Source organism: Nakaseomyces glabratus, chromosome I, assembly GCF_010111755.1.
Source record: "Nakaseomyces glabratus chromosome I, complete sequence".
In the NCBI taxonomy this organism is placed as follows: Eukaryota; Fungi; Ascomycota; class Saccharomycetes; order Saccharomycetales; family Saccharomycetaceae; genus Nakaseomyces; species Nakaseomyces glabratus.
The window spans coordinates 240,990-263,037 of NC_088959.1; the positions used below are offsets into that span (position 1 = coordinate 240,990).

Below are 22,048 nucleotides of genomic sequence, written 5' to 3' on the forward strand. Positions count from 1 at the left end.
ATATATTCTTAATCATCTAAGTTCGACCTCGGACAGAAGACACAAATGATCACTTGGATATTCACCTACATGTGGCTGGCCATGAGTGCTCATTTCAGATCCCGGAGGCATTCTTAGAAGACCTCTAATTTTGATATTATTAGAATTTTCAAAGTCTTCCAACGTATCTATCTCTGTCCTATCATCAAATTCCCAGTTTCTAATCATGAACATATAATCCAGTAAGCCACGCCATGTATGTGCCCAGTTTGAAATTTCAGGTTCGCCTCTTTCATTATCTAAACCCGAGTTTTCTGGATGAACCTTATGATACGCAACAGAATACAATGATACAGCTCTCATATCCAAGGAATTATGCAGTTCTTCCATTTGAGAAACTAGCTTTGTTTGTTCATCATTTGCGACAAATTTCTCTGGTACAGGTGTTTGTGGTTGATCCTTACCAAATTTTTCGATATTTCCACCTTCTTCATCTTCAGCGTCTTCTCCACTCTCTCTTTTTTTAGAGAACTTGAAAGAAGTGCTACACTCAATAACAGTTTTAGCTCTTGAATCATACTTTATTGGCTTGCAAGTCATCGACAAGTAAGGTGAATCAAATGGTTGTGAGTTGAAATCACCGCAGAAAAACGGATACCAATGGGACATGTCACCATCATTATTATTCTGAAGGACGTTTACCCTGTGCATGAATTCTTTCATCTTATTCAGTACCACATAACACTGTCTGGTTCTTTCATAGGTACCAAACGGATGCCAAAATAAATGTGTTGTACCAACCAAGATACCTGACTTATCATCTAGCAATTTCTTGCCCATCATCTTCACTTTTTGTGTAAATTTCAATGCCAAAATCAAAGCTGCATTGTTAGTTGTAGTACGGGGTTCAATATCACCAGACTTCTCAGAGTCAAAGTCTATCAACATTCGGTCAGACATCTCAAATTTTTCGTGCTTCCATATTATGCAAACACCATGATTCTTACTAGGTTTCCTGTGGAATTGAGATGAATAACCCAATTTTTGAAATTCCTCTTTCCAAAATGACTGATATTGTATGTAATCAATTTCTTGCAAGCAGAGAACATCGGGGTCATAATGCTTGAATTCATTGAGTAACACCCTAGATCTACGATACCATTTCAACGCTTCACCACTATCTGGGAACAATTTCCGACGTATTAAGGCTTGGGCAAGACAGTTATAGCTCATAATTTTGATTTTCAAGCCTTCAACTGGTTCTTCTTCATGCAACTTCAGCATATTTCTTCTTATGAACTGCAACTCAGGTGGACAGTCCGGGTCGACACCACGCTCCAACATTTCCTGACGTTTAGCTTCACGCATGGCTTCTCTTTCTGCCCTAATCCTTGCTATCTCCTCAGGAGAAGGCTTACCCTTACCCTTCTTCTTACCTTTTGATTTCTTGACCTCCTTTACTGCATTTACAGCGGCTGGGTTCTCAGCAACATGTACTACCTCTTCTTGAGTCATAGTGTCTGGTCTTTTTTTCTCAGTACTATGTATAAAAGTAAACTTTCAAATATATAGCACAAAATTCAACACTATATTCTTCCTAAATATGTATCTTTGCGACTCAAATCGATGGATGGAGTACTTATAAGTTATATAATGTGGTTACTACATGGCTGCATTTTGAACTATTGTCGCATTTGCCATTATTTTTTTTCCAGATCCAAAATTGCTCAGAAACATTAGTAGGAGCATGCGATGAGCTAGTTGCAAAAAATACGTCATATTACTTTCTGACATTAAGATGTTTGCTTGTGAAAGAATTTGATGAATTAGTAGGTATTAAACATTTCGAAACTGCGATGTTGAGCACATAAACAGGTACTTCAATGACTAGAGCTTGTCAATTGCTTCCAATGTAGATTATTTTGGAACAGTGCAATATGTTGATCATCGACAACTTACATGCAAGTATATAACTCCGGTTCTCGAGGAAAGTGAACAGTTTTTTTCCTCAGCACTACCAATCTAGCCACTAAAATTGCATCTGAATAATTTGTTGCAATGTTATGACCTTGAAACACATTGCAATGGCGTCTTTGTCCACATACAATTAGAAATCAAGTATTATATGCTTAATTCTATATATACCTTTATACGATATAATGGACCTCGCAGAAATTGAAGGGCAATCCCAGAGCAACTTGAAAGCTCAAATAGTAATAGCAATAAGATGGTATCAAAACTATTAGTCACTGCATTGGCGATCTACTATTAAGGTATAGCTACATTCGAATTTAGCTAACGAAGCATCAGGGATATCTCTGTCGGTCAATATGGCATATTACAAAGTTACACTAGTCAGGTCACTAATAGGTACACCAGAGGCTACTAGAAATATAGTCAAAGCCATAGGCTTGGGCAAGCGTGGCTCAGTAGTTTACAGAAAAGTAAGTCCCTCTATGGCAGGTTCGCTTGCTAAGATCAAAGAACTGATATCTGTTGATGTGACCAAGAGTAGATTGACCAAGCAGCAGCAAAGGGAATTAAGAAAGACGAACCCTGGCTTTACAGTCGAGAAACAAGAAGACGGTCTACTTGAATAATGCCAGTAATATTCCAAAATCATATTGGCAAATGCATTTTAACTTTAATCGATAACTAACTGTAAATAGATAATGTAGTCTCAAATCCGATTCATTACGAAATGAGACGAAATTAACATGTTTTATACTCATATCATATTCAATATCATAAACAATCATTAAAATTGGGTTTTCATTCTTCACAATGTTATCTGTATTTATATCGATATCTTTGCAAAACTGTATATATTTACATGTGAGTTGAAGATCAAATAGCATCCTATAATTTGGTTTGGGGATAAGAATAAATAAATCATTTTTGGAAATTTATACGCATAAATCCTAAATCATTTCACAAGTCAACTCCAATTTGTTCTGTCCTTTCTACGTGCTTCTAGCCACTGCTTCTTACATTCACGGTAAGCATCAAAGTATTCTTTGCATTGGTCCCTATCATAGTCGTTTAGCTCAAGGCACTTAAAACTCATCTTGGCAGACTCCTGACAAGGATCATAGTATTGACTGTGATCTTTCATTGCAAATCTGTACTTATTCAGTGTAGACTCTGGATTATCAGGATAATACCTATATTCTGTTGTATCAACGCCTTTTGGTGCATAATCAACCTTGTCTTTGTCGGTTTGCACATGTGGGTCATAGTTCCCATCCTTAATAATGTCTTCATCAGCAGCCATGTTGATTCCAATTCAATCCTAGCCGATAGATTAGGTGTAATAACCTGAATATTAACAAGGGATATATTTCTACTGGCATTACTATTGAAGCTTTTTAACATTTTTCAAAATGCTAGTCATCGAATTTTCAGGTAATGTTGCCCGACTAGCAGTAAAGTAGCGGTGTATAAAGTAGTGGTGTAACTAAATGGGCTGGCATTTTTTAAGTAATTATCTGATCTTCAGCTAATATAATGGTCATTGTCTTTACTTAATGATACTATGTTCTACAATTATATACAATACATAGTTAACACCAAGATGTTACTCTTTGTCATCAATCTTAAGTACAGTAACTTGTCGGTACAAGTCCCTTGTGTCCATTTAACTCACCGTACGTCCAACCACTTCCATCGTCACCTTTTAATACTGTTACAACATCCCCAACTGCCAAACTTAGTTCATCATCTCCTTGTGAAGTGTATTCGTATTGTGCAGTTATTGTTCTTACAGGAAGAGTGGTTCTTCTTGAAGGAGGAGCCGCTGGTGGAGGGCCTCTCGAGGAGTGAGAAGCTTCCTCACGTATTTCGATATAGCTAGATGGTACTAAACCAGATTTACCAGTAGTAGTGTTGGTAATTTTAGTCCACCCAGATCCATCATCTGCTGTGATAACAGTAAAGGAATCACCAACACTGACGGACACTTCATCTGTGTCCTGTTCGGCATACGCATATAAGACTCTGTTTTTATTAGATTGCTCTCTTGTAGGCGATGCTACGCTCTGCATACCATCAGTCCGAGATGACGTTGCAGACATTGTCGAAGCGGTAGTCCCACTACGGTTTCTATTGTTCCCAAGAATGTTAATTCTGGGAGAATGTGAGCTTACAGTAGAACTTTGGCCATGAGAAGATGGCCTTGCTTCAGGGTTTAGTAAGTTTTCTTTCAGTTTACTGAATATACCTTTCTTTTTCTTGGATGTATCGATATGTGTAGTAGTTAGATCGTACTCTTCAGGAACATTATTTTGTATACTTTCGATCTGGACTTCTGCTTGTAATTTCAATGTTTCATGTGAAGTGAATGGTGAAATTAGAGCTAAGTAGCTTTTTAGAATTTCAAAGAACTCGTTCCCTTTTATATTATCTTCATTGGAAGCCATTTCTTGTTTTTTCTTATTCAATGCTGATAATTGCGATAGCTCTCCTTGTGCCAGATCATTGTATTTTAGATATTCACTTTCGGACTGTGCTAGTTTAACTACCAAAGCATTCGCCTCTAATTGTGATGGTACACAGAATTTCTCGTCATCATGCCACACTGGGGAGGGTTTAAATTGGAAATCAGGAGGTTCGCGCCATTGCTTAACATTATGCTTTATAAACATTGCTGTATTCAAGGAAGGTTTATTTTGAACTACCACACTATCTGATGCATCCAATCTTTTGTTAACTCTTTCAGTAAATGATTTCTCCAAAGAACTAGCCCTCTTCCAAATATCATTCAAAAATAATACCTTAGACTCGTTTAAACCTTGCAGCAGATCAAGACATTCAGGAACATCTTGGAAATAATATTTATCCTTAGTTCTATTCGCCTGATTAACTTTTATCAAGTACTCATTCTTGGCATTATTCATTGCTGTCTCCTTCTCTTGTACTTTTCTCTTATTTTTCTCACTTGGGTTTTTGGTATGCTTGTTCCTTGTGGCCTCCATGCTACTACATGCATCATCATAGTTCTTCTTAGCTTTCTCCATCTCGTTAAAGATACCGTCCTTCTTTTCTACCATTTCAGTGTTGAACCCTTGAATCTTATTCAATGTAATGTCCAGTTTGGAGTTTAAACCAGACAATTGACCACCAATTTCACCGTCCAACTCGTGGGCCAGTTGCATATGATCCTTGGCGATATTTTCTGTCTGCGATAGAATCTCATTCCATGCCACTACACTTGCAGCCTCCAGGGACCCTGGTGTCGTCGCTGGCTTCTCACCAACAGATAAGGTAACACTGATGTTACTCTTGCGGTTCAAAAATTCCCCACAAAGCTTTGATAGCTTCTCACTGTACTCCCTCTCCAGCTTTGCTCTCTCACGATAGAACTGCTCGGTGTCCTTCAACCACTTGATATTCTGATGCACCCAATCATAGGTCTCTTTGAACCCATCTTTGATCTCGTTACCAATCGACAGACTCATCCTGTAACGGTTTTCTTCGTAGAACTTCCCAGATTCAAAGCAGCCACCTTATCAAACTCAACAGCGACCTTCCAATTGATCTTTTTACTGATCTTATACTCTTTTAATACCGTCCCGATTCCAAGTTAAAAGCAGTAAACTTTATTCAACTTTGCTCGAAGTCCCCTTTTCAGCTGAATTTTAAGTTTTTTCCAATTTAGCCAGTTTTAGTCAATTTTGATCAAAATTCACAAGAATAAGCAAGAAGTCCAATAAGAAATTGGCAAGAAATAGAAGGAATATCTTTTGATTGCAAGATTTAATACAACTATCTAACAGGGTGTCAAGTATATAACGGCAGATATCCCTTTTCAGACTGACCGTCAACCTGTGAAACAAATAACTAATTGAGAAATGGAGAGACGTGAGCCTACTGAACACCAAAGTGCCCAGCAGCAGGCGCAACTGTTTGAGAAGTCCCTACCAAAAGTGAACCAATTGGCTTTCAATATGCTGCTGAATGAGCTCGTTCCTTTATCGATGGCAGTTGAGAACGATATACATGATATGGCTGTGAAGGATAGCAATGCGGAGGATGTTACAGTTGAAGTGCTTGCTGGAGATGTTGATAAGAAGGTAGTTTTAAAGGATGATGATACAGAAGAGGAAAAAGAACAGGCTCCAAAGTATAAGATTGGTGAGCAAAGCCATAAACTCATACAGCAGATATATAACTTGGATGATGAGTATCGGAGCAATAGTGTAGCGGAGAGGATACAGAACGTCGGATTTCAAATAGGCTCGAAGCTATGCGAGTTGTTAGTATTTAGCAACAACCCCACTATATCATTCAGGGACATGGATCTTCTGGCAGTAATGAAATTTGTGTGTCGAGATGTATGGAAGCAAGTATACGGTAAGCAGATAGATAATTTAAAAACCAACCATAGAGGCACTTTTTACCTATTGGATTACGACTATAAACCTATACAGACATTTGCTCTCGATCTTGATCCAGAACAGCAGGAAAAAGAATTAAAATTAGTAGAGCCTTTCTTAGAGATCCCTGTTGGTATAATAAAAGGTGTTCTGTCTTCGTTGGGATTTCCAAAGGATGAAGTTATATGTGTGACATCTTTTGTGGATAGACCGGATGATCGTCCCAGAAGTTTATTTCCAAAAGGTGTCAGTTTTCATGTACAAGTTAATAGACGTTAAAATGTATATTTAATCGACAGCATTTCATGAATATATGTTGGCCATGTATACAATACATAATATGAATCTGAGAGTTTCAATAGAAAAAAGTTATACTTAACGTTAATGCGACATAATGAATATTAATTTACTGTATCAGCTATCAAATATAATCCGAATAATCCTATGAATATTAACTTATGTAAATATGCTTTATAATAGAAATAGATTCGAACTCAACCATTAGATGTCTTCATCATCAACAATGTCATAGCATTGCCATGGTCAGAGACAGCTTGTGAATTGCCTACCCTCTTGGCATTTGCTAGTTTCTCAAGGTTTAGTTTTATTACCTCAATTTCGATGTCTAGTGTGTTTTTAAACTCTTGCTGAGCATTCAGCCAATGTTCATGAATAGTTTTCTTCTCCTCTTCTCCAACTTTGGTATTCCATATCCGTCTACACTCTTTACACATTTCTTTAAAGCGCAATATGTAGTCTCTGTTGGGGTCAATATGTTGTATTGACCTTTTAGCTCTGCATGAGCTGAATTCATGGTAATTATTTGCTATACTCCCACTTTGGAATATAAGCTTCATATTAACTTCTGAGTTTTGTCGCCACAATCTATCAAATTTAGACTTGAATCTATTCCTGAACATTAGGTATTCACTAGCAGCAGGTTTTTCAATCTCCAAACATCTGGCAAGCTCATATGAGGTGAGCTCAGATGGTGATAGATTGTGCTGCTCAAAGAACATAGCATAATACAATCTCTTCTTCGTTGCAGACAAGTTGTCCCATTCAGACCTAATATACCTCTTGAAGCTGTTATTGAACCGCATCAAAGTTGTGTTCCCAAATTTCTTGACCTGCATGTTGTAATAGTAGTTGAAGACTGTACCAATATCCTTCTGTGCACTCTTCTTGAAGGCCTTCTTGCAACTCACTAAAATCGAGGATGGCCTTGCATAAAGGTGTAGCGTAAACCTCATAGTGGAGTCTTATTGTTGGTGCACCCGAAGCCAATATTACCAGAATTAAGTAGTAGATAGCGACCGGACCAGGTAGATGACCGGTGATCAGAACTCTATGTTGGTATTAAGTCAATTAAGCTAATTAATTTACCATAGAGTGGTGAGGATGTTCCGATGGACCTGGGTTATATATTAAAATAAAATAATGATTTCAAGTTCAATAAAAAACGTATGATCCTCGCTACGGAGTTGCATTAATTATAAGTGTCTATTAAGAAACTGCGATGAACAAACCATAGATGTTAGAAAGCTCATCACGGATTGAAAGTACATCCCCTACAAGAAGCTATTCTCGTTGTGGGTGCCTGTTTCGTGTTATTTACATTTTACTTCAATAAGACTCAATAATAAGGACCTTTCGCGTGTTACGAAGCCCACAAAAATATGTAAATATTTACAAGCTAGCGAGAGCATTCCACGCTTATGATTCTCTATGGTGCTAAAGGGATCTAGATATATCTTAGTCGAACACATGTGTAAATGAATACATCATTACTAAGGATAAATAATAATAATTTAAATTACGTTGCAGTCCATTAATTAATATTTAAACGTAGCATAGAATATGTAGTGAAGCGAAATAGCTTGCTTATGGAGCGAAACAGTTAATCACAATAATTCTGTCCCGTTTCATAAGGCTAAATTACGCAAATACTTCATTTCAAGTTTTCTCTTTCAGACATAGTGCATTCAATTTATTCAAAAAAATGAAAAAAAAAATAGTAGTGAAAGAGAATTCAATGTGTCATTTGAATGAGATAAGCTTCATGTATTGTTCTTGCGGCATAAGATGAAAAGCATTCGCGAATGTTAATTGACTGGTGGGTATATCTATATATCACCCATATTATAATTGTAGGTTGGCCTAACTCTTATAACTGATGTTTTTGAACTTGATAGGCTCTTGAGAGTTAACCGGAGACTGACTAATATTTGATAGCTGTGACCGTTGCTCATTCGATTGGGGAGCATTCACAGGTTCATTGCTGTTATCGAATGAAAACGAAAAACCAGAAACATTGGTCAATGGCATCATGAGATTATTCGATGAATTTTGCTTGCTGTTTGTCTCAGAGTTTTCGTCCTTGTTCAAGTTGTTTGAAGATTCCGCCCCATTTACGTAACCAGATGCTCCAGGATAGTCATCCAATGACCCGCCAGCTTGTGGTGGGAATTGCGAATAGCTGTAATTTGGATTTGGTGATTTATCTGAATGCGCAATTCCATTTTGAACGGATTGCATGTTTTCATTTGTCATCAAAGAATCAATAGTGCTTGGAATATTAGCCATCACGTTATCACCATTATTTGTCCGGCTTGATTTCCTTCTAGAGGTTCTTCTTTTTTCAACCGGCGATGATGATGCTCTTGATATGGCTTCAGGAGATAAACTAACCTTTGTGCTACCCTTTCCTCTACCTTTGATACCCTTGTTGGAGTTTTTATATATCGAGGCAAAATATTCCAGCAATTCTCTTTCCTCTTGAGGTATTGGTGTATCAGGGTCCATTGTTGCTAGCTTCTGGGTTAACACTTTTAAAGTATCAAGATGAAATTTGTTTTGGTGTGATTTCATGTTACCTAATTGAGAGAACGATTTGTTACAGTTATCCAGTTTGCAAATAAATGGTCTAATCTTACCATGTGTCATTTTATGGGCAGCCAAATTACCCTTTCTAGAAAACCGTTTCTTACAAATATCACACTCGTATGGCTTTTCACCAGTATGTAATCTTTCATGTGTTTTTAAATTACCACCCTGGGTGAAGCGCTTGCCACAGTATTCACACTGGTATGGCTTCTTACCCAAATGGGATCTAATGTGAACATCAAGATGGGTAACTTGTGCAAAACATCTATGGCAATATTGACATTCAAATTGCTTAGATACTGTTGCAGATTTGGGCTTTTCAACTCCACCAAATAGATCCACACTAGAAGGAATGATCTCAGAGTCATTGCTGATTACTAATTTTCCATCCTCGGTGGTTGGAACCTTCTCTGTGACACCCTTCTTTCTAGCCTGGATCATAAGAACAAGCTGGTCAACATTAGTAGTCCCCAATTTTTCCTTTTGGTTTGTCTCTGGGGGTAATTCATCTGGAATATTTTCGTTTACAGGTTCTTGATTAATTGCTTGTCCACTATTCCCCTTCGTTGTAGTATTCTTTTTTGTTGAAGATGCTTTATTAGTGGTCCGCTTCTTTCTTGGCTTACCTTTTGTCTTCTTTTTAGGATTCTCTTCCCAGTTATTGTAACCTTCTTCGCCTTCCATTAATGGTCTCTTCGAGCCTAAGTTGGGATCCTGTCCGATAGGTTCTCCATTCGGAGCAATACCTTGATTAATGCTGGTGCCAACATTCCTGTACATATTCTGCGGTATTTCACCAAAGGCTGATAGTCGGCCCATGTTAGCGCCGTTATTGATATTTTGCATGCTGTTGTCTACCGCAGTTTGGAACTGCATAGGTCCATATAGCAGCGATCTTACAGAAGAGTTTCTCCTTTTGTATTGGTAATCAAGATCTTCTGGATTGTACTTAATCGAATTTTGTCTTGAGCCCTGTGGTGGAAGTGGTTGACCTTCACCACTAATACTGTAAGGATTTCTGTAAGAGTGATTGTTCAAAAACATTTCGTATTCGTTAGAGCTTGCCTTCCTAAAGCCCGGTTCCTTAAAGTTCGCGTTTCTAGCACCAGGAGGGATATTTCCCTGTGGCATATTGTCCATAAAGTTGTCGTTGGTCTTGTCGTTACCTGTCATGATTTCATTCTGAGGAATTGGGGCACCGTTGTTACCAAACGGCACCATAGAAGGTGGTTTCATAGATTGTAATATAGAGTCCCTTCTTCCATATCCGCCCACTTGAAATTGAAACTGCTGATTTGGCATGTCAGGGTTATTGACGTGGACTGAATTCAATAGGTCCTGGTCAGAAGTCACATCGTTTGGGAAATATATTGAGTTTCTCTTAGAGCCTGGTGCATTGTAACCGGACAACCCTGGTGTTCCCGCGTTATTAGCTCCTGCTTGAGGGTAGCTCTGTGCATTCTCTGATGCAAACGACGGGATCTTAAACCTTGGCTGAGAACCGTTTCTCGCTACTTGTCCCTGCGCATTTGTTATTGGTGGTACTGGGGATTGCTCTGCACTGCCGTCTGGTTGCGTGTGATCCACACTTCGCCTGACGCCAGCGTTCACTGCACCTCCAGCATTCGGTACAGATCCCTGCTGGGGAGGCCATAGACTGTTCACTATAGAAAACCCACGCCCAATCTGGTTCAGATCAGGCTGCTGAGATAACCGTTGTGCATTGCCCGCAATACTACCTTTGTTCATAGACACTGGCCCTTGTCCCGGTCCTTGCGCGCTCTGGGCACCTTGAGCACTTTGAGCGCCCGGAGCACCTTGAGCACCTTGAGTTCCTTGAGCACCTTGAGCACCTTGAGTACTTTGACCACTTTGAGTACCCGGAGCACCCGGAGCACCCGATCCTTGCTCCATCATATTCAGAAACGGATTCAGCACGGAGTCCGTGGAGAACCGCGGCTGATTAAAGGTGAAATAGGACATGGAGTCGTTCCTGCCTTGACTTCTCCCAGCCTGCACACTCGCGTCCCTGATCTGATCCGGAGCCCCTTGCACCTTCGTCTCCGCCTGCTCCTCAGGCTTCACAGTCTCATCGCCCCCAACCTTGGGATCACTCTCTTCCACCATCGCGATCGGTTTGTTTTTCGTGTTTCCTCTCCTAGTTTTTTTATTTATGGCACTTGCAAATTCCTGCTCCTACCCTTGGCGTCTCTCGATCCTCCTGTTCAAGGATTTCCAGTCCAAAAGATCCTTATTACCCTCGTTGGCGTCTAAATTTCTTTTTAGAAAAGAAACAAAAGAAATTAAAGGAATCCTTCTTGCTCTTTATTTTTTTTCTTCACTTTTTTTTTTGTTTGGGGGGAGGCCAGATGCCCAACTCCCTGCGGGGGGGAAACGGAGATTGCTTCTGCGGAGTTTTCTCCGCCTCGTCTAATGTGATATGTAGCTTGCGACGTTATACAAACCTGTCCTATTGGGTATATAATATGATATGTAGCTTGTGCATTACCAGTCGTCGCCCCAGCCTTCGTCTTCTACGTCCGGGTCGTCCCAGAGCTCTACTTTCTTTGCCTGCTTCCTTGCGGTTGGCTTTGGCTGCGGTTTCGGTTTCGCGCTGAGTATGGACTTGCGCTGGACGGGGCGTCTCTTCTCTTCCCATGCGTCGTCTCCCGTACTTGTACTGGTCGGGACTGGGGTCGCTGGTGTTGCTGGTGTTGCTGGGGTCGCTGGTGCTGCTGGTGTGCTGCCGAGGCTGATGTTGGAGTTGTTGTTGCTGCGTGCCTTCATCAAGTTCACGGAGGACGTTGACCCCAGCTTCAGGTTGTCCAGGAACTGGGCCAGCATCTCGGCGTCCTGGTCACGCGTGGACTCGTACTCAGCAAAGTCTATGCGCGTGCCCGTGGAGTCTGCGCCCTCGCCCGAGCCGTCCAGCTCCTTCGCGGCCTCCTCGAGCCTCGCCATGTACAGCTTGAACAGCTCGCGCGCTTTGCGTCTCACTAGCTTGTCCTTGTCCATGAACGACGGCGCGATCACGGAAAGCACTTTTGTGGCTATGGTGCCTGCATCGAACAGAGTGATCGTCTCAGTGAGCCCGTGCAACGCAGCGAGCCTGGGCTTGATCTCGGGGTCCTTCAGCGACTTCGTGAACGCAGTGGCAAGGATGCTGGCCCTGTTGCCCATGGAACTGGACAGCTCGCTGGCTATCTTCGTGATGATGAACACGGTCCAGGTCCTGATCTCGATATCGGAGTCCACCTGGGTCTTCGCCAGGTACCGCAGCAGCTCGTTGTTCAACTGCCGCTCGTTCAAGCTGGGAACAATGTATGGAATCTTCTTCAACGTCTCCAGTCTCAGCTTCGGCTCGGTGTCGGATAGACCCTGGACAAATTGCGGGTATATCCTGTTGCATACTTCCGCAGGACCGAAAGGTTCCACAAGCGTAGGCAAGTACATCAGCAATAGGAACCTGACTTGTCTGTCCGGTAGCTTGAAACAAAGCCCAACTATGTTTCTAAAGGGCTCGTCATAGCTCTTGCTGTCAGTGGCTAGTTCAAGCAGAATCGCCAAAAAGGAAACTATTTTGTTGTGGCTTGTAGACGGTACCGCTCCGCCATTATTGTTCACTAGATTTTGTATCATGTCGATCAGTTCCGGAAGGATCAAATTCTCAATGAATCCCGGGGCTAAGTTCTTGAACATTGCCGGGTCTTCGAAATATAACGCTTCCAAGTTGTTTAGCACTATCATCTTGTCTTGTAAGTTCTTAATATGCCATTCTTTCAGCTCCGAGTATAATTCGATCATAGGATTGCCGTACCATGACTCTGTGGTTTGAATTTGGTCCGCAAAACGGGCTATACTGCTCTTACCATTGCTAATGGACGAAACTAGCTTGACCCAGTCCTTTGGCATCCCTGTATACTTCATCAGATCATTTTTCAGCAGAGAGCCCAGTAGAACTGCGTCTACTATCTTTGGATCCTCAGTAGCGGGCGGCTGTAGGCCGCAAATCGAGTAGTACAGTTTCATTTGGGAGCCGAAATGGAAGCTGTCCTCTATATTCGAGCATAGTTCTAGACCAAAAAACACCAACTGACCCTTGGAGTTGAAAAATAACGATTGCCTGTTCAGTGTTCCCAATACAAACGTCTTCATATATTGTAAAGTCTCAACTAATTGAGATACCCACAGATAGACAGAGTCCTTGTTGCTGGAGTAATCCTTCAATTTGTCCCAATTGAATGGTGTCACTCTTTCTGTAATAATAAAAGTGGATTGTGGATCGGAATCAGAAATCTCTAGCACTGAGCACAGGCCAGGGATCTTTAAGATCTTGGCCTTGTGTAATGCGTTTGCAATCAATTGCTCAGTGTCAGCGCGTCTCTGCGCTTTGAATAAAGTCACTGGTAATGAATCAGACTTCCTTGTACCATTGTACACTTGCCACAATGGTGTCTCTAGTAGCACAGTCTCCTCATCTATGGTGTAGGGGAACTGGAAATTTGAGATTGACTTGAAGAAACTGGTGAAATTCATCTTCTTATAGGTAGGTATTCTCTTCCACTTATCTGTCCTTTCTGTCAACACGATATAATCTCAACAGTACACTAAATGGTAACTTTCAGCCTTTATAAACTGTTCTACTGCGGTGTCCTGAGAACTGCTGACAGTTTTAAGCCAGATGAGCTTCAAAGGTTGTGGTTATTATTTGGGAAGTTGCCTTTGGCCATTGTTGACAGGCACTTTTGACGTGTTACGTTGATCTTTACTGTGCTGGCCTTAATGGTGAGCATATTGCCCTTATGTAGTGATTGTATATGTGCTATTTAAGTCGCATTAAGCTGAAATGCCACATTCTATAGTAGCCTATTGAGCTCGATCACCAGTTTGTTCAATGGCAGTCCCATGATGTTGTAGTAGTCGCCGTCTATGCGGTTCACCATGGCCCCGCATGACGTTTGGATCATAATACCACCTGCAGCGTTCAAGGCAGCGTCGTTCCTCGAATACTCTTCGATAAAGCTGCTTGGTATGTTAGAATCGAAGTACATGTCAGTTTGGTCATGGAATTCCGTCACTCTATATTCCGTCGGAGACTTGTAGACAATTACACTCACCGCTGTGACTACACGAACAGGCTCCTTAGTCTCATAACAGAACCAATGCAGATTCTTTATCAAATCGTTTCGGCTGGAAGGCTTCTCATATATTTTGTTGTTGGCATCTAGGACAATTGTATCCGCACAGATGACTACTTGCGGTTTGTCAAAGGACTTTTGGTGACTCTTCAAGTCATCGCAGATGCCATCGGCTTTACCTTTACAAGTATCTATAACATATTGGATAGGATTGTTTGTGTACTTGCTTTTATCGAGGTCTTCCTCGAAGGAAGGTTTCATAGTGTCAAGCTTATCGATGCCCAGGATATCATGTATAATCTCATACCTTCTTGGGGATGAACTGGCAAGTATAAAGTCGTAACTTTCGAGTAACTCGCTTAACATGCTATTTATTGATGTAATTTCGCAATCAATATGTGATCGATAATAAAGTTAGCAAGACTCTTCCCAAAACCTGTATATTAATTTGTTTTGTAATGGTTTATGCACTTTTGCCATTTTTTTAGGCTCATCGCCTTGATTTTTCACAATCTATGGAATACACAGAATTTGATGATTGCTTTATTTTAAAAATACATTATATGAGAAGTGAAAAAGAAACTATGTGATAATGTTTAGGCTTACGAATCCCAATTAAAAGAATATTCTCTTTTCATTAATACTAAAACTAAATGCAAATGTAAAAAATTAGTCTCTACCCAAAAGGGTCTACAAACGATTCATACTTTTCAGGTATGAAGTTGATCCTTTAAAAAATTATATTATTTCCACCTCTTCTAATACCAGTCTGTCTTTAATTCTATAAATTTTCTCGGTAACTTTATTCTCTAATTCATTTCTTTCTTCGGGTATTTTTTGTTTCTCAATGGAGGAATCGTCGCTATCTTCTGCAAGTTTGTCATCTTCTTCTTTCTTAATATTATCGAATTCATCAGCAATTATATCTTCATCTAATATATGATTCAAGCCCTTACTCGAACTCTCATCATCTTCTCCACCTCGAAGATTTTTTTTATTCACTGTCGCAGTTGATGGGAAAGCTAATTCAGTACCTACCAGCTTTTCCCACTTACCCACGTAAAGTTTGTTATTTATGAGAACTAGAGGTTCGTGTTCTTCTAGACCAGAATACTGAAGTGTAGCTTTTTTATCGAGAACGTTCTTACCTTTGTAGTTGCCGCTAGGTATATCAACACTGACATAGACGGATTCCTTACCGGCAGTTTCCGTTGTTATACGGCTTTTGACATCAGCATCTGACCCAGCCTCTACGTTTAGATGAAACCCCCAATTCATTTCTTCGCCTCGAGATAAGAACTCTGTGTGACCATTCAATGTACACATCCAATTTCTCTTCAGAGGCTCGGTTTCCTCCAAAACGTCAATATCTTCTTCTGGATTCGAGGTTTCTTTAGCATTGCTCGGTAGTTCAAACTTATCTAGAGAGCAACTTCCACATCTCAGATATTCATGTGTATCATCAATTGTGCACCTGCAGTCTGGTTTTTGTAACAGATTTAGACCTAATGCAATCTTTGTAGCACCATGTGTAACAATCATAATTGTTTCCACACTAGGGAATTTCTTTTCCACCTGTTTTATGAAATTGTTAAGAGCGTCATGGCACCTTTTGTATAGCTCTTCCTCTGTTTCACCTTTCTCACTAGGGGCAGGCTGTGAGTGCCATTCTAGTCTTACTGTGTCATGGAAATACTTCGACAGGAGTTCATTATCAGCGGGCACAGGGATCACGGGCCTGTCTGGTCTGTACCATTCACTAAACCCCCTTTCAATGTAGACGGGAACTTCCAATAGCTCTGCAATGGGAGTCGAAGTTTCCAAACACCTGTAAAATGGGGATGAGAATATCATCTCTGGTTGATCATCCAAAGTTAAAAGAAATCTGCCCAATTCATGGGCTTGCTTGATACCATGCTGAGCCAGCTGAACATCGCCAGCTATACCGGTTGGAGGTGGGGGAACCTCAGCACCTATTATCCAGTTCGCCCTGTAGCCATGTCTCGCGATATAAACTGTACGCACAACCATAGTTTGTAATTTGTCGCGACTTTATTCTTGCTATTAAAACTTCCTCAATTCTGCTCTTAATACAGATTCATATACAAAGGACACCTTCTGAGTCACCGCAATCAACTTTTACAGTCATAGCCTTTTATACCAATTGCCAATTGAACTTCACATGTTTGATCTGATTTTTGTTCCTGGCTCGATTGCTTTGACAGGTTTTTTTGTGTTCCAGCCGGGGCGATAACGATTACAACAGCAACCATAGCATCAAGGATAATGTTGAAAAGAGATTGAGTAAGATATTTTATATAATGCCAATATAAATTGCTAGTAATGCATAACTCTATTATTTTGTTAATATTGATAATGTACAATTTTGTTTGTATAGAATTTGGGAGAAAAAAGAAAAAACAAGTAGTTTACTATTGCAGAGAAAATGGGAATTAAAATTGGTAGTCCTTTTATTATAAACAGTTCTTCTGCCTACTTAGTGTGATGATGCGATCCGTAATATGTTGTTTTTAAGGTTATTTATTTCAATAGTTTCAATAGCAATTGAGCACCCTTGTTTGATTCGTCAGTGGTATCAATTTCCTTCTTGATGCTCTTAAGGTCCTTCATGAATTGTTTGCCTTGTTGTGACTTTTGTAAGCTTTCATGTAATGCAACTATTGTGAAAGAACTGTCAGCATTGTTAATCCATTCTAGTAGATTTGTAGAGTCGACAATTGTTTCATAGAAATCCTTGGCGAACTCTTCACCTAGACCCTGTACCTTGGTGAAAGGTTCTAGTTTCTTTTCTTTGTTGTTCCATCTACCACCTTGGATCATTGCTTTTAGTAATCTAGTAGAGAATGGTCTGTGAATTGGGTGGTCTTCTTCGCTTATGTCACCCTTGAATTGGACCTTGATCTCATCAATAACTTGTTGGAAGACTTCTTGTTCTTTCTCTGATAGTTGCTCATAAAGGTCATCACTAGTGATCACTTCAGAGATGAATTGGCAACCCAAGTTTTCATCTAAAATCTCAGAACAGTTTTTAGCTATACAACTGATGTACATTGGGCCGAATTTGTTCAAAAGTTCCATTCTCCTCTGTTCCTTTGGCTTTTTGGATGTTTGAGAAGACATTTCCTCGTATCTTAACAATTCATTCTTAACAATAGGAGAGAAGTATTTACCGTCAAGACCCTTCAACACATACAGCCATGGTCTTCTACCATACTTGTCAATAATGAAATCCTTCAAATTGTCCTTAACGGCAGGGCTGAAGGTCTTGAACATCAGAACAGTATCATCCACGGATTGCATGGCAGTTATTAGAACAATGTTACCGTGCTCGTTTGTGACTAGTTTCTCAGCATGTGGTTTCAAGGCTTTCAAGATCTGCTTTCTTTCCTTTGGGCTAGCCTTCGATATCAAAGTGCAGGCAACGAAAGAACCTTCTGGAGTATGGACCAATTCAGCAAATTGTTCATGCAGTAACTCTATCATTTCACTGATCTCTTTGTCGTTAGCGATCTTGACGTATTCCTTCATAGCGGCATGCAAAATTTGGAAACCGGTAGAACCTTTGTCAACGGAAGCTGTGATGGTACCGATTAGATTTCTTGCAATAATGTTTCTCTTTTCGACACTGGAGTTGCAGACCTCCTCGATGGTCAAGTCCTTGTGACTTTCTCTGAACACAGCGTACTCTGAGCCCCAGAACTCTTTTATCATCTGGTTTCTTTGCTCAGAAGTGGCGTATAGAACAAACAAATCTTCGACAACGTAAGCACCTTCTCTGTGTCTCATCAATTTCCTCAAGTTACCATGAAGTTCATCTATAATTGCTTGTCTTGATCTCTTGGAACCGTAATGCAGAAGCTTAACCAGCAGGTATTTACCGTAAGCAGAAGTGGCCAGAACGTAGAACTTACCCTTCAGTTGGTCGACAATCTGTTCACGACGTTCTTTCGAGGAGTACTTGACCAGTGTCTGCACAATACGAGATGCGTCATGCTTTAGGACCAGATCGGAGATACATTCCTTGGATAATTCCCATATTTCGTTGGACAACTTGTCACGTACTTGCTTAGGTGGAGGTGGGTTCTTGATACGCAATTTCTCCCACAGAGACTTAATATGCACAATCTCGGAGCCTGCCTTTCTCTTAAGCTTTCTTTCCTTCAACAATTGCTTCTGTTCAGCATGGTGGTTACCACCTTCGTTCTCCTCGCCATTCTTTTCGTTATCTTCATCACCATCAGCTTCAGCTTCAGAATCGGAATCAGCTTCAGAATCGGAATCAGAAGCAGCGGCAGCGGCAGCGCTCGCCTTCTTGTCATCCTTCTCCTCATCGCTAGAGAAATCCAATTCATCCTCCTCATCCTCATCCGCACTAGAAGACGAAGAGGCAGATTCAGAGCCAGATTCAGAGCCAGAGCCAGAGGCAGAATCACTCATATCCTCATCAGAAGAAACTGATATTCTCGCCTTCTTGTAGCTCTTCACAGCTTCATTCGTATGACTTCTCTTCTTCGTTGGCGCCATCGTTATCAGTACCGTGTTAGCGAGTCTATATCCAGTATATTATAAATAGTATACGCTGTTAAGTACTGCTACTACTTGCCCTTCAAGTAAAATTTTCACTGAAATTTTTTCCTTTGCGATGAGCTTGAAAATTTTCATTTGAAGCTTCTGGGGTCACCAAATCCGTAAAAATAAGGATCAGCCCACAGAAAACGCAGTAGGGGGGAAGGGAGGTCCCATACTGCGATACCCATGCGATGCCCATGCGATGCCCCATGCGATGCCCATCGGTTTGGATGTATAGAACGCTGCTCGTGTTTGGCCCTAGTGGCTCTATATCAGAGTTCGTCGTCTAGGCCGCTGGCTATGCCGCTGGCTAGTCTGTCTACGGCCTCGCTCACTGCCATGCTGGCTGCGGATTCCAAGGTAGTAGAGTTGGTGCTGGGTGAGCTAGGCATGTGTTTTGATACTAGGCCTATGGTGGTCAAGATGGTCTTGAAGAACCTGAATAGAATCCACAGCGCTAGCTTGAATGGCAACTTCAGGATACGTCTCCACACGACCCAACTTATGCAGAGGCAGAGGAACCCGAGGGCCATGTAGACGTCTCTTTTCTCCTGGTGTGATGCTTTCTCCAGGGTCTTCACCAGCTGGTTTGTTCTTGTGAATATGCTCTCGAACTGCTGGTACTTGTCGTCCACTTTCTGTAGTGAGCTGGTCTGTTGCTTGAGTTCGTCGAGGTTCAGATCGCTCTGTAGTATCCCTGACTGCAACAGCTGTGTGCCGCGCGACAGACTGTTGGTCAGTTGCTTCGTCTTGTGCAGTAGTTTATCCTTTGGCGCGAGGTTCTCCTCCCGGCCTGTCTTGGCATCGCGAGCATCGTGGCCGTGGCCATCGTGGGTACCAACGGCGGGCTCCCCGGTATGTTCCTCAATGGCCTGGTCCCGCAATTGCTCTTCCAGCAGCGCACGGCTTCTGTGTTTCTCCAGCAACAGATCAATGCACGACCTCCGCAGTTCAAACAGCCAGTCACTCCACTCGATGAAATCGCTCAGCAGCTCGACGTCTATCTTGCCTTGCACCTCAATGCTGTCGTGTTTCCTGGCATCCTGCGACGGCCTCCAAATCAGAGACCCCTCCGCACTCCGGTTATTGATCATCACCACATACTGCGCCAGCAACTCCTTGTACCGGCCTACACCACCGCTCAGTACTTCCTCGTAATCCTCTTCGTTCACCTTGGCCAGCAACCTCTGTTGCAACTGCTGTACTTCACCCTTCATTATCTGCCCTCGCTGAATAATAGCAACGTATTACCACTTCCGCCTGTCCCCTCTATCAGCTCCGTGGAACCCTCAGCTCCTTTGAACCCACCTTTATCCATTAAGCAACTTGCACTTCTCATTTCGAAATTTTTGGATTCCCATCCTTTGACGATTTGATCGTATAGCTCGCATAAGTGCCCTTTCGATGACAATAATTCAAAAAGTATAAATAGTCGGGAGTGTTGTAGAACTGCCCCGGTAGTTCCAACTCATGGTTAGGCACAAGGAAGGCAATTCGAACAAGATGTTGAATCCCAAGACTAAGCATTTCGAGTTTAACGGTGTGGTCGGTGCCGTGGCCATCTCCGTGGGGCTGCCTATATTCACAGTGTTCCTGAACCAGATGGTCAGACCCGAGTACTACATCGAGGGCTGGTTCAGCAATTTCAATCTGGATAAGGTGTTCAGCGGGCTGCACTCGCTGGACTACTACTTCGTTGACCGCTGGGACCTGTGGGTGTACTACTTGACATGGTACTTCGTGCTGGCGTTCCTGGACGTGGTCTTGCCCGGCAGAGTCATGGAAGGTGTCGAGCTAAGAGACGGCACTAAGTTGAAGTACAAGATCAACGGTGTCGCTCTGTCCACTTTCATGGTCGTGGTGGTAGCTATGCGTTGGCAATTGACCCAGGGTAGAGTGCCCGAGTTGCAATTCCTGTATAAGAATCACGTGGACATCTGTGTTATAGCCATCTTATTCTCCGCGCTGCTGGCTACTTACTGCTACATTGCCAGCTTCGTTCCTCTACTGATCAACTCACCAAATGGCGTCGGCACTAATGAGAAGATCCTGGCTCTAGGTGGTAACTCCGGCAACCCAATTTACGATTGGTTTATCGGCCGTGAGTTGAACCCTCGCATCGGTCCGCTGGATTTGAAGATGTTCAGTGAGTTGAGACCAGGTATGCTGCTGTGGTTATTGATCAACTTGTCCTGTCTGCATCATCACTACTTGAGAACTGGCACTTTCAATGATGCTTTGGTGCTAGTGAACTTGTTGCAAGGCTTCTACATCTTCGATGGTGTGTTAAACGAAGAAGGTGTGCTAACAATGATGGATATCACAACTGATGGTTTCGGGTTCATGCTTGCCTTCGGTGATCTGGCATTGGTCCCATTCACTTATTCTCTGCAAGCCAGATATTTGTCTGTCTCGCCTATTGAATTGGGTCTTCCAAGAGTTATCTTCATTGTTGGCGTGATGGCCCTAGGTTTCTACATCTTCCGTAGCGCCAACAAGCAGAAGTCTGACTTCAGACAAGGTAACCTACCACACTTGAAGAGTATTCAGACTAAGAGAGGCACAAAGCTTCTTGCGGACGGCTGGTGGGCAAAATCTCAGCACATCAACTACTTCGGGGACTGGTTGATCTCCTTGAGTTGGTGTCTAACCACCTGGTTCCAAACTCCTTTGACGTACTACTACTCCCTATACTTCGCTACTTTGCTGCTGCATAGACAACAAAGAGATGAGCATAAATGTAGAGAGAAGTACGGTGAGAACTGGGCAGAGTACGAAAAGCAAGTGCCATACAAGATAATCCCATATGTGTATTAAGCTCTCTTTAATCTTAGAAGTTTTCTCTAAGCCTAGATAATTCACATTAGGGATATTACTGAATCCATAATATATATATCGCAGTTACCAAATATTTATCTACTCCTACCTCATTTCATATTTTTATTGATGATTATAAATACATGGGATATAATTATATACTCGAAGGGACAGCTCTAAGTATTTCATCCATCACAGAATGTATGCTATTATCCGTTGAAGCAGTACTTCATACGCACAATTCTGTCTATACGAAGACCTTAG

General features: G+C 41.5%; 13 protein-coding genes across 13 annotated transcripts; 3 read left to right on the plus strand and 10 right to left on the minus strand.

The window, feature by feature from the left end:
* Positions 1-12: 12 nt before the first annotated feature.
* On the minus strand, positions 13-1,494 carry NGL2 (RNA exonuclease; the record flags this gene model as incomplete). Its single annotated transcript, XM_447367.1, has 1 exon — positions 13-1,494. The coding sequence occupies one exon, from the start codon at positions 1,492-1,494 to the stop codon at positions 13-15; it is 1,482 nt and encodes a 493-aa protein (XP_447367.1).
* Positions 1,495-2,309: 815 nt separating this feature from the next.
* MRPL33 (mitochondrial 54S ribosomal protein uL30m) lies at positions 2,310-2,579 on the plus strand (the record flags this gene model as incomplete). Its single annotated transcript, XM_447368.1, has 1 exon — positions 2,310-2,579. One exon carries the CDS (start codon positions 2,310-2,312, stop codon positions 2,577-2,579), a length of 270 nt encoding a protein of 89 aa, XP_447368.1.
* A 338-nt stretch (positions 2,580-2,917) lies between these two features.
* Positions 2,918-3,253, minus strand: COX23 (Cox23p; the record flags this gene model as incomplete). Its single annotated transcript, XM_447369.1, has 1 exon — positions 2,918-3,253. The coding sequence occupies one exon, from the start codon at positions 3,251-3,253 to the stop codon at positions 2,918-2,920; it is 336 nt and encodes a 111-aa protein (XP_447369.1).
* Positions 3,254-3,575: 322 nt separating this feature from the next.
* On the minus strand, positions 3,576-5,435 carry BZZ1 (Bzz1p; the record flags this gene model as incomplete). Its single annotated transcript, XM_447370.1, has 1 exon — positions 3,576-5,435. The coding sequence occupies one exon, from the start codon at positions 5,433-5,435 to the stop codon at positions 3,576-3,578; it is 1,860 nt and encodes a 619-aa protein (XP_447370.1).
* A 393-nt stretch (positions 5,436-5,828) lies between these two features.
* Positions 5,829-6,632, plus strand: TRS33 (Trs33p; the record flags this gene model as incomplete). The annotated part of the gene is made up of 1 exon (XM_447371.1): positions 5,829-6,632. One exon carries the CDS (start codon positions 5,829-5,831, stop codon positions 6,630-6,632), a length of 804 nt encoding a protein of 267 aa, XP_447371.1.
* A 215-nt stretch (positions 6,633-6,847) lies between these two features.
* Positions 6,848-7,606, minus strand: CIM1 (mitochondrial HMG-box protein CIM1; the record flags this gene model as incomplete). The annotated part of the gene is made up of 1 exon (XM_447372.1): positions 6,848-7,606. The coding sequence occupies one exon, from the start codon at positions 7,604-7,606 to the stop codon at positions 6,848-6,850; it is 759 nt and encodes a 252-aa protein (XP_447372.1).
* Positions 7,607-8,513: 907 nt separating this feature from the next.
* On the minus strand, positions 8,514-11,366 carry AZF1 (Azf1p; the record flags this gene model as incomplete). Its single annotated transcript, XM_447374.2, has 1 exon — positions 8,514-11,366. The coding sequence occupies one exon, from the start codon at positions 11,364-11,366 to the stop codon at positions 8,514-8,516; it is 2,853 nt and encodes a 950-aa protein (XP_447374.2).
* Positions 11,367-11,744: 378 nt separating this feature from the next.
* Positions 11,745-13,775, minus strand: CEX1 (COPI-interacting protein CEX1; the record flags this gene model as incomplete). The annotated part of the gene is made up of 1 exon (XM_447375.1): positions 11,745-13,775. The coding sequence occupies one exon, from the start codon at positions 13,773-13,775 to the stop codon at positions 11,745-11,747; it is 2,031 nt and encodes a 676-aa protein (XP_447375.1).
* Positions 13,776-14,095: 320 nt separating this feature from the next.
* GVI51_I02629 (nucleotide diphosphatase) lies at positions 14,096-14,743 on the minus strand (the record flags this gene model as incomplete). Its single annotated transcript, XM_447376.1, has 1 exon — positions 14,096-14,743. The coding sequence occupies one exon, from the start codon at positions 14,741-14,743 to the stop codon at positions 14,096-14,098; it is 648 nt and encodes a 215-aa protein (XP_447376.1).
* Positions 14,744-15,115: 372 nt separating this feature from the next.
* Positions 15,116-16,408, minus strand: TFC7 (transcription factor TFIIIC subunit TFC7; the record flags this gene model as incomplete). The annotated part of the gene is made up of 1 exon (XM_447377.1): positions 15,116-16,408. One exon carries the CDS (start codon positions 16,406-16,408, stop codon positions 15,116-15,118), a length of 1,293 nt encoding a protein of 430 aa, XP_447377.1.
* A 510-nt stretch (positions 16,409-16,918) lies between these two features.
* PUF6 (pumilio-family RNA binding domain-containing protein) lies at positions 16,919-18,922 on the minus strand (the record flags this gene model as incomplete). The annotated part of the gene is made up of 1 exon (XM_447378.1): positions 16,919-18,922. The coding sequence occupies one exon, from the start codon at positions 18,920-18,922 to the stop codon at positions 16,919-16,921; it is 2,004 nt and encodes a 667-aa protein (XP_447378.1).
* A 317-nt stretch (positions 18,923-19,239) lies between these two features.
* On the minus strand, positions 19,240-20,184 carry SEC20 (Sec20p; the record flags this gene model as incomplete). The annotated part of the gene is made up of 1 exon (XM_447379.1): positions 19,240-20,184. The coding sequence occupies one exon, from the start codon at positions 20,182-20,184 to the stop codon at positions 19,240-19,242; it is 945 nt and encodes a 314-aa protein (XP_447379.1).
* Positions 20,185-20,470: 286 nt separating this feature from the next.
* ERG24 (delta(14)-sterol reductase) lies at positions 20,471-21,784 on the plus strand (the record flags this gene model as incomplete). The annotated part of the gene is made up of 1 exon (XM_447380.1): positions 20,471-21,784. One exon carries the CDS (start codon positions 20,471-20,473, stop codon positions 21,782-21,784), a length of 1,314 nt encoding a protein of 437 aa, XP_447380.1.
* Positions 21,785-22,048: the final 264 nt, after the last annotated feature.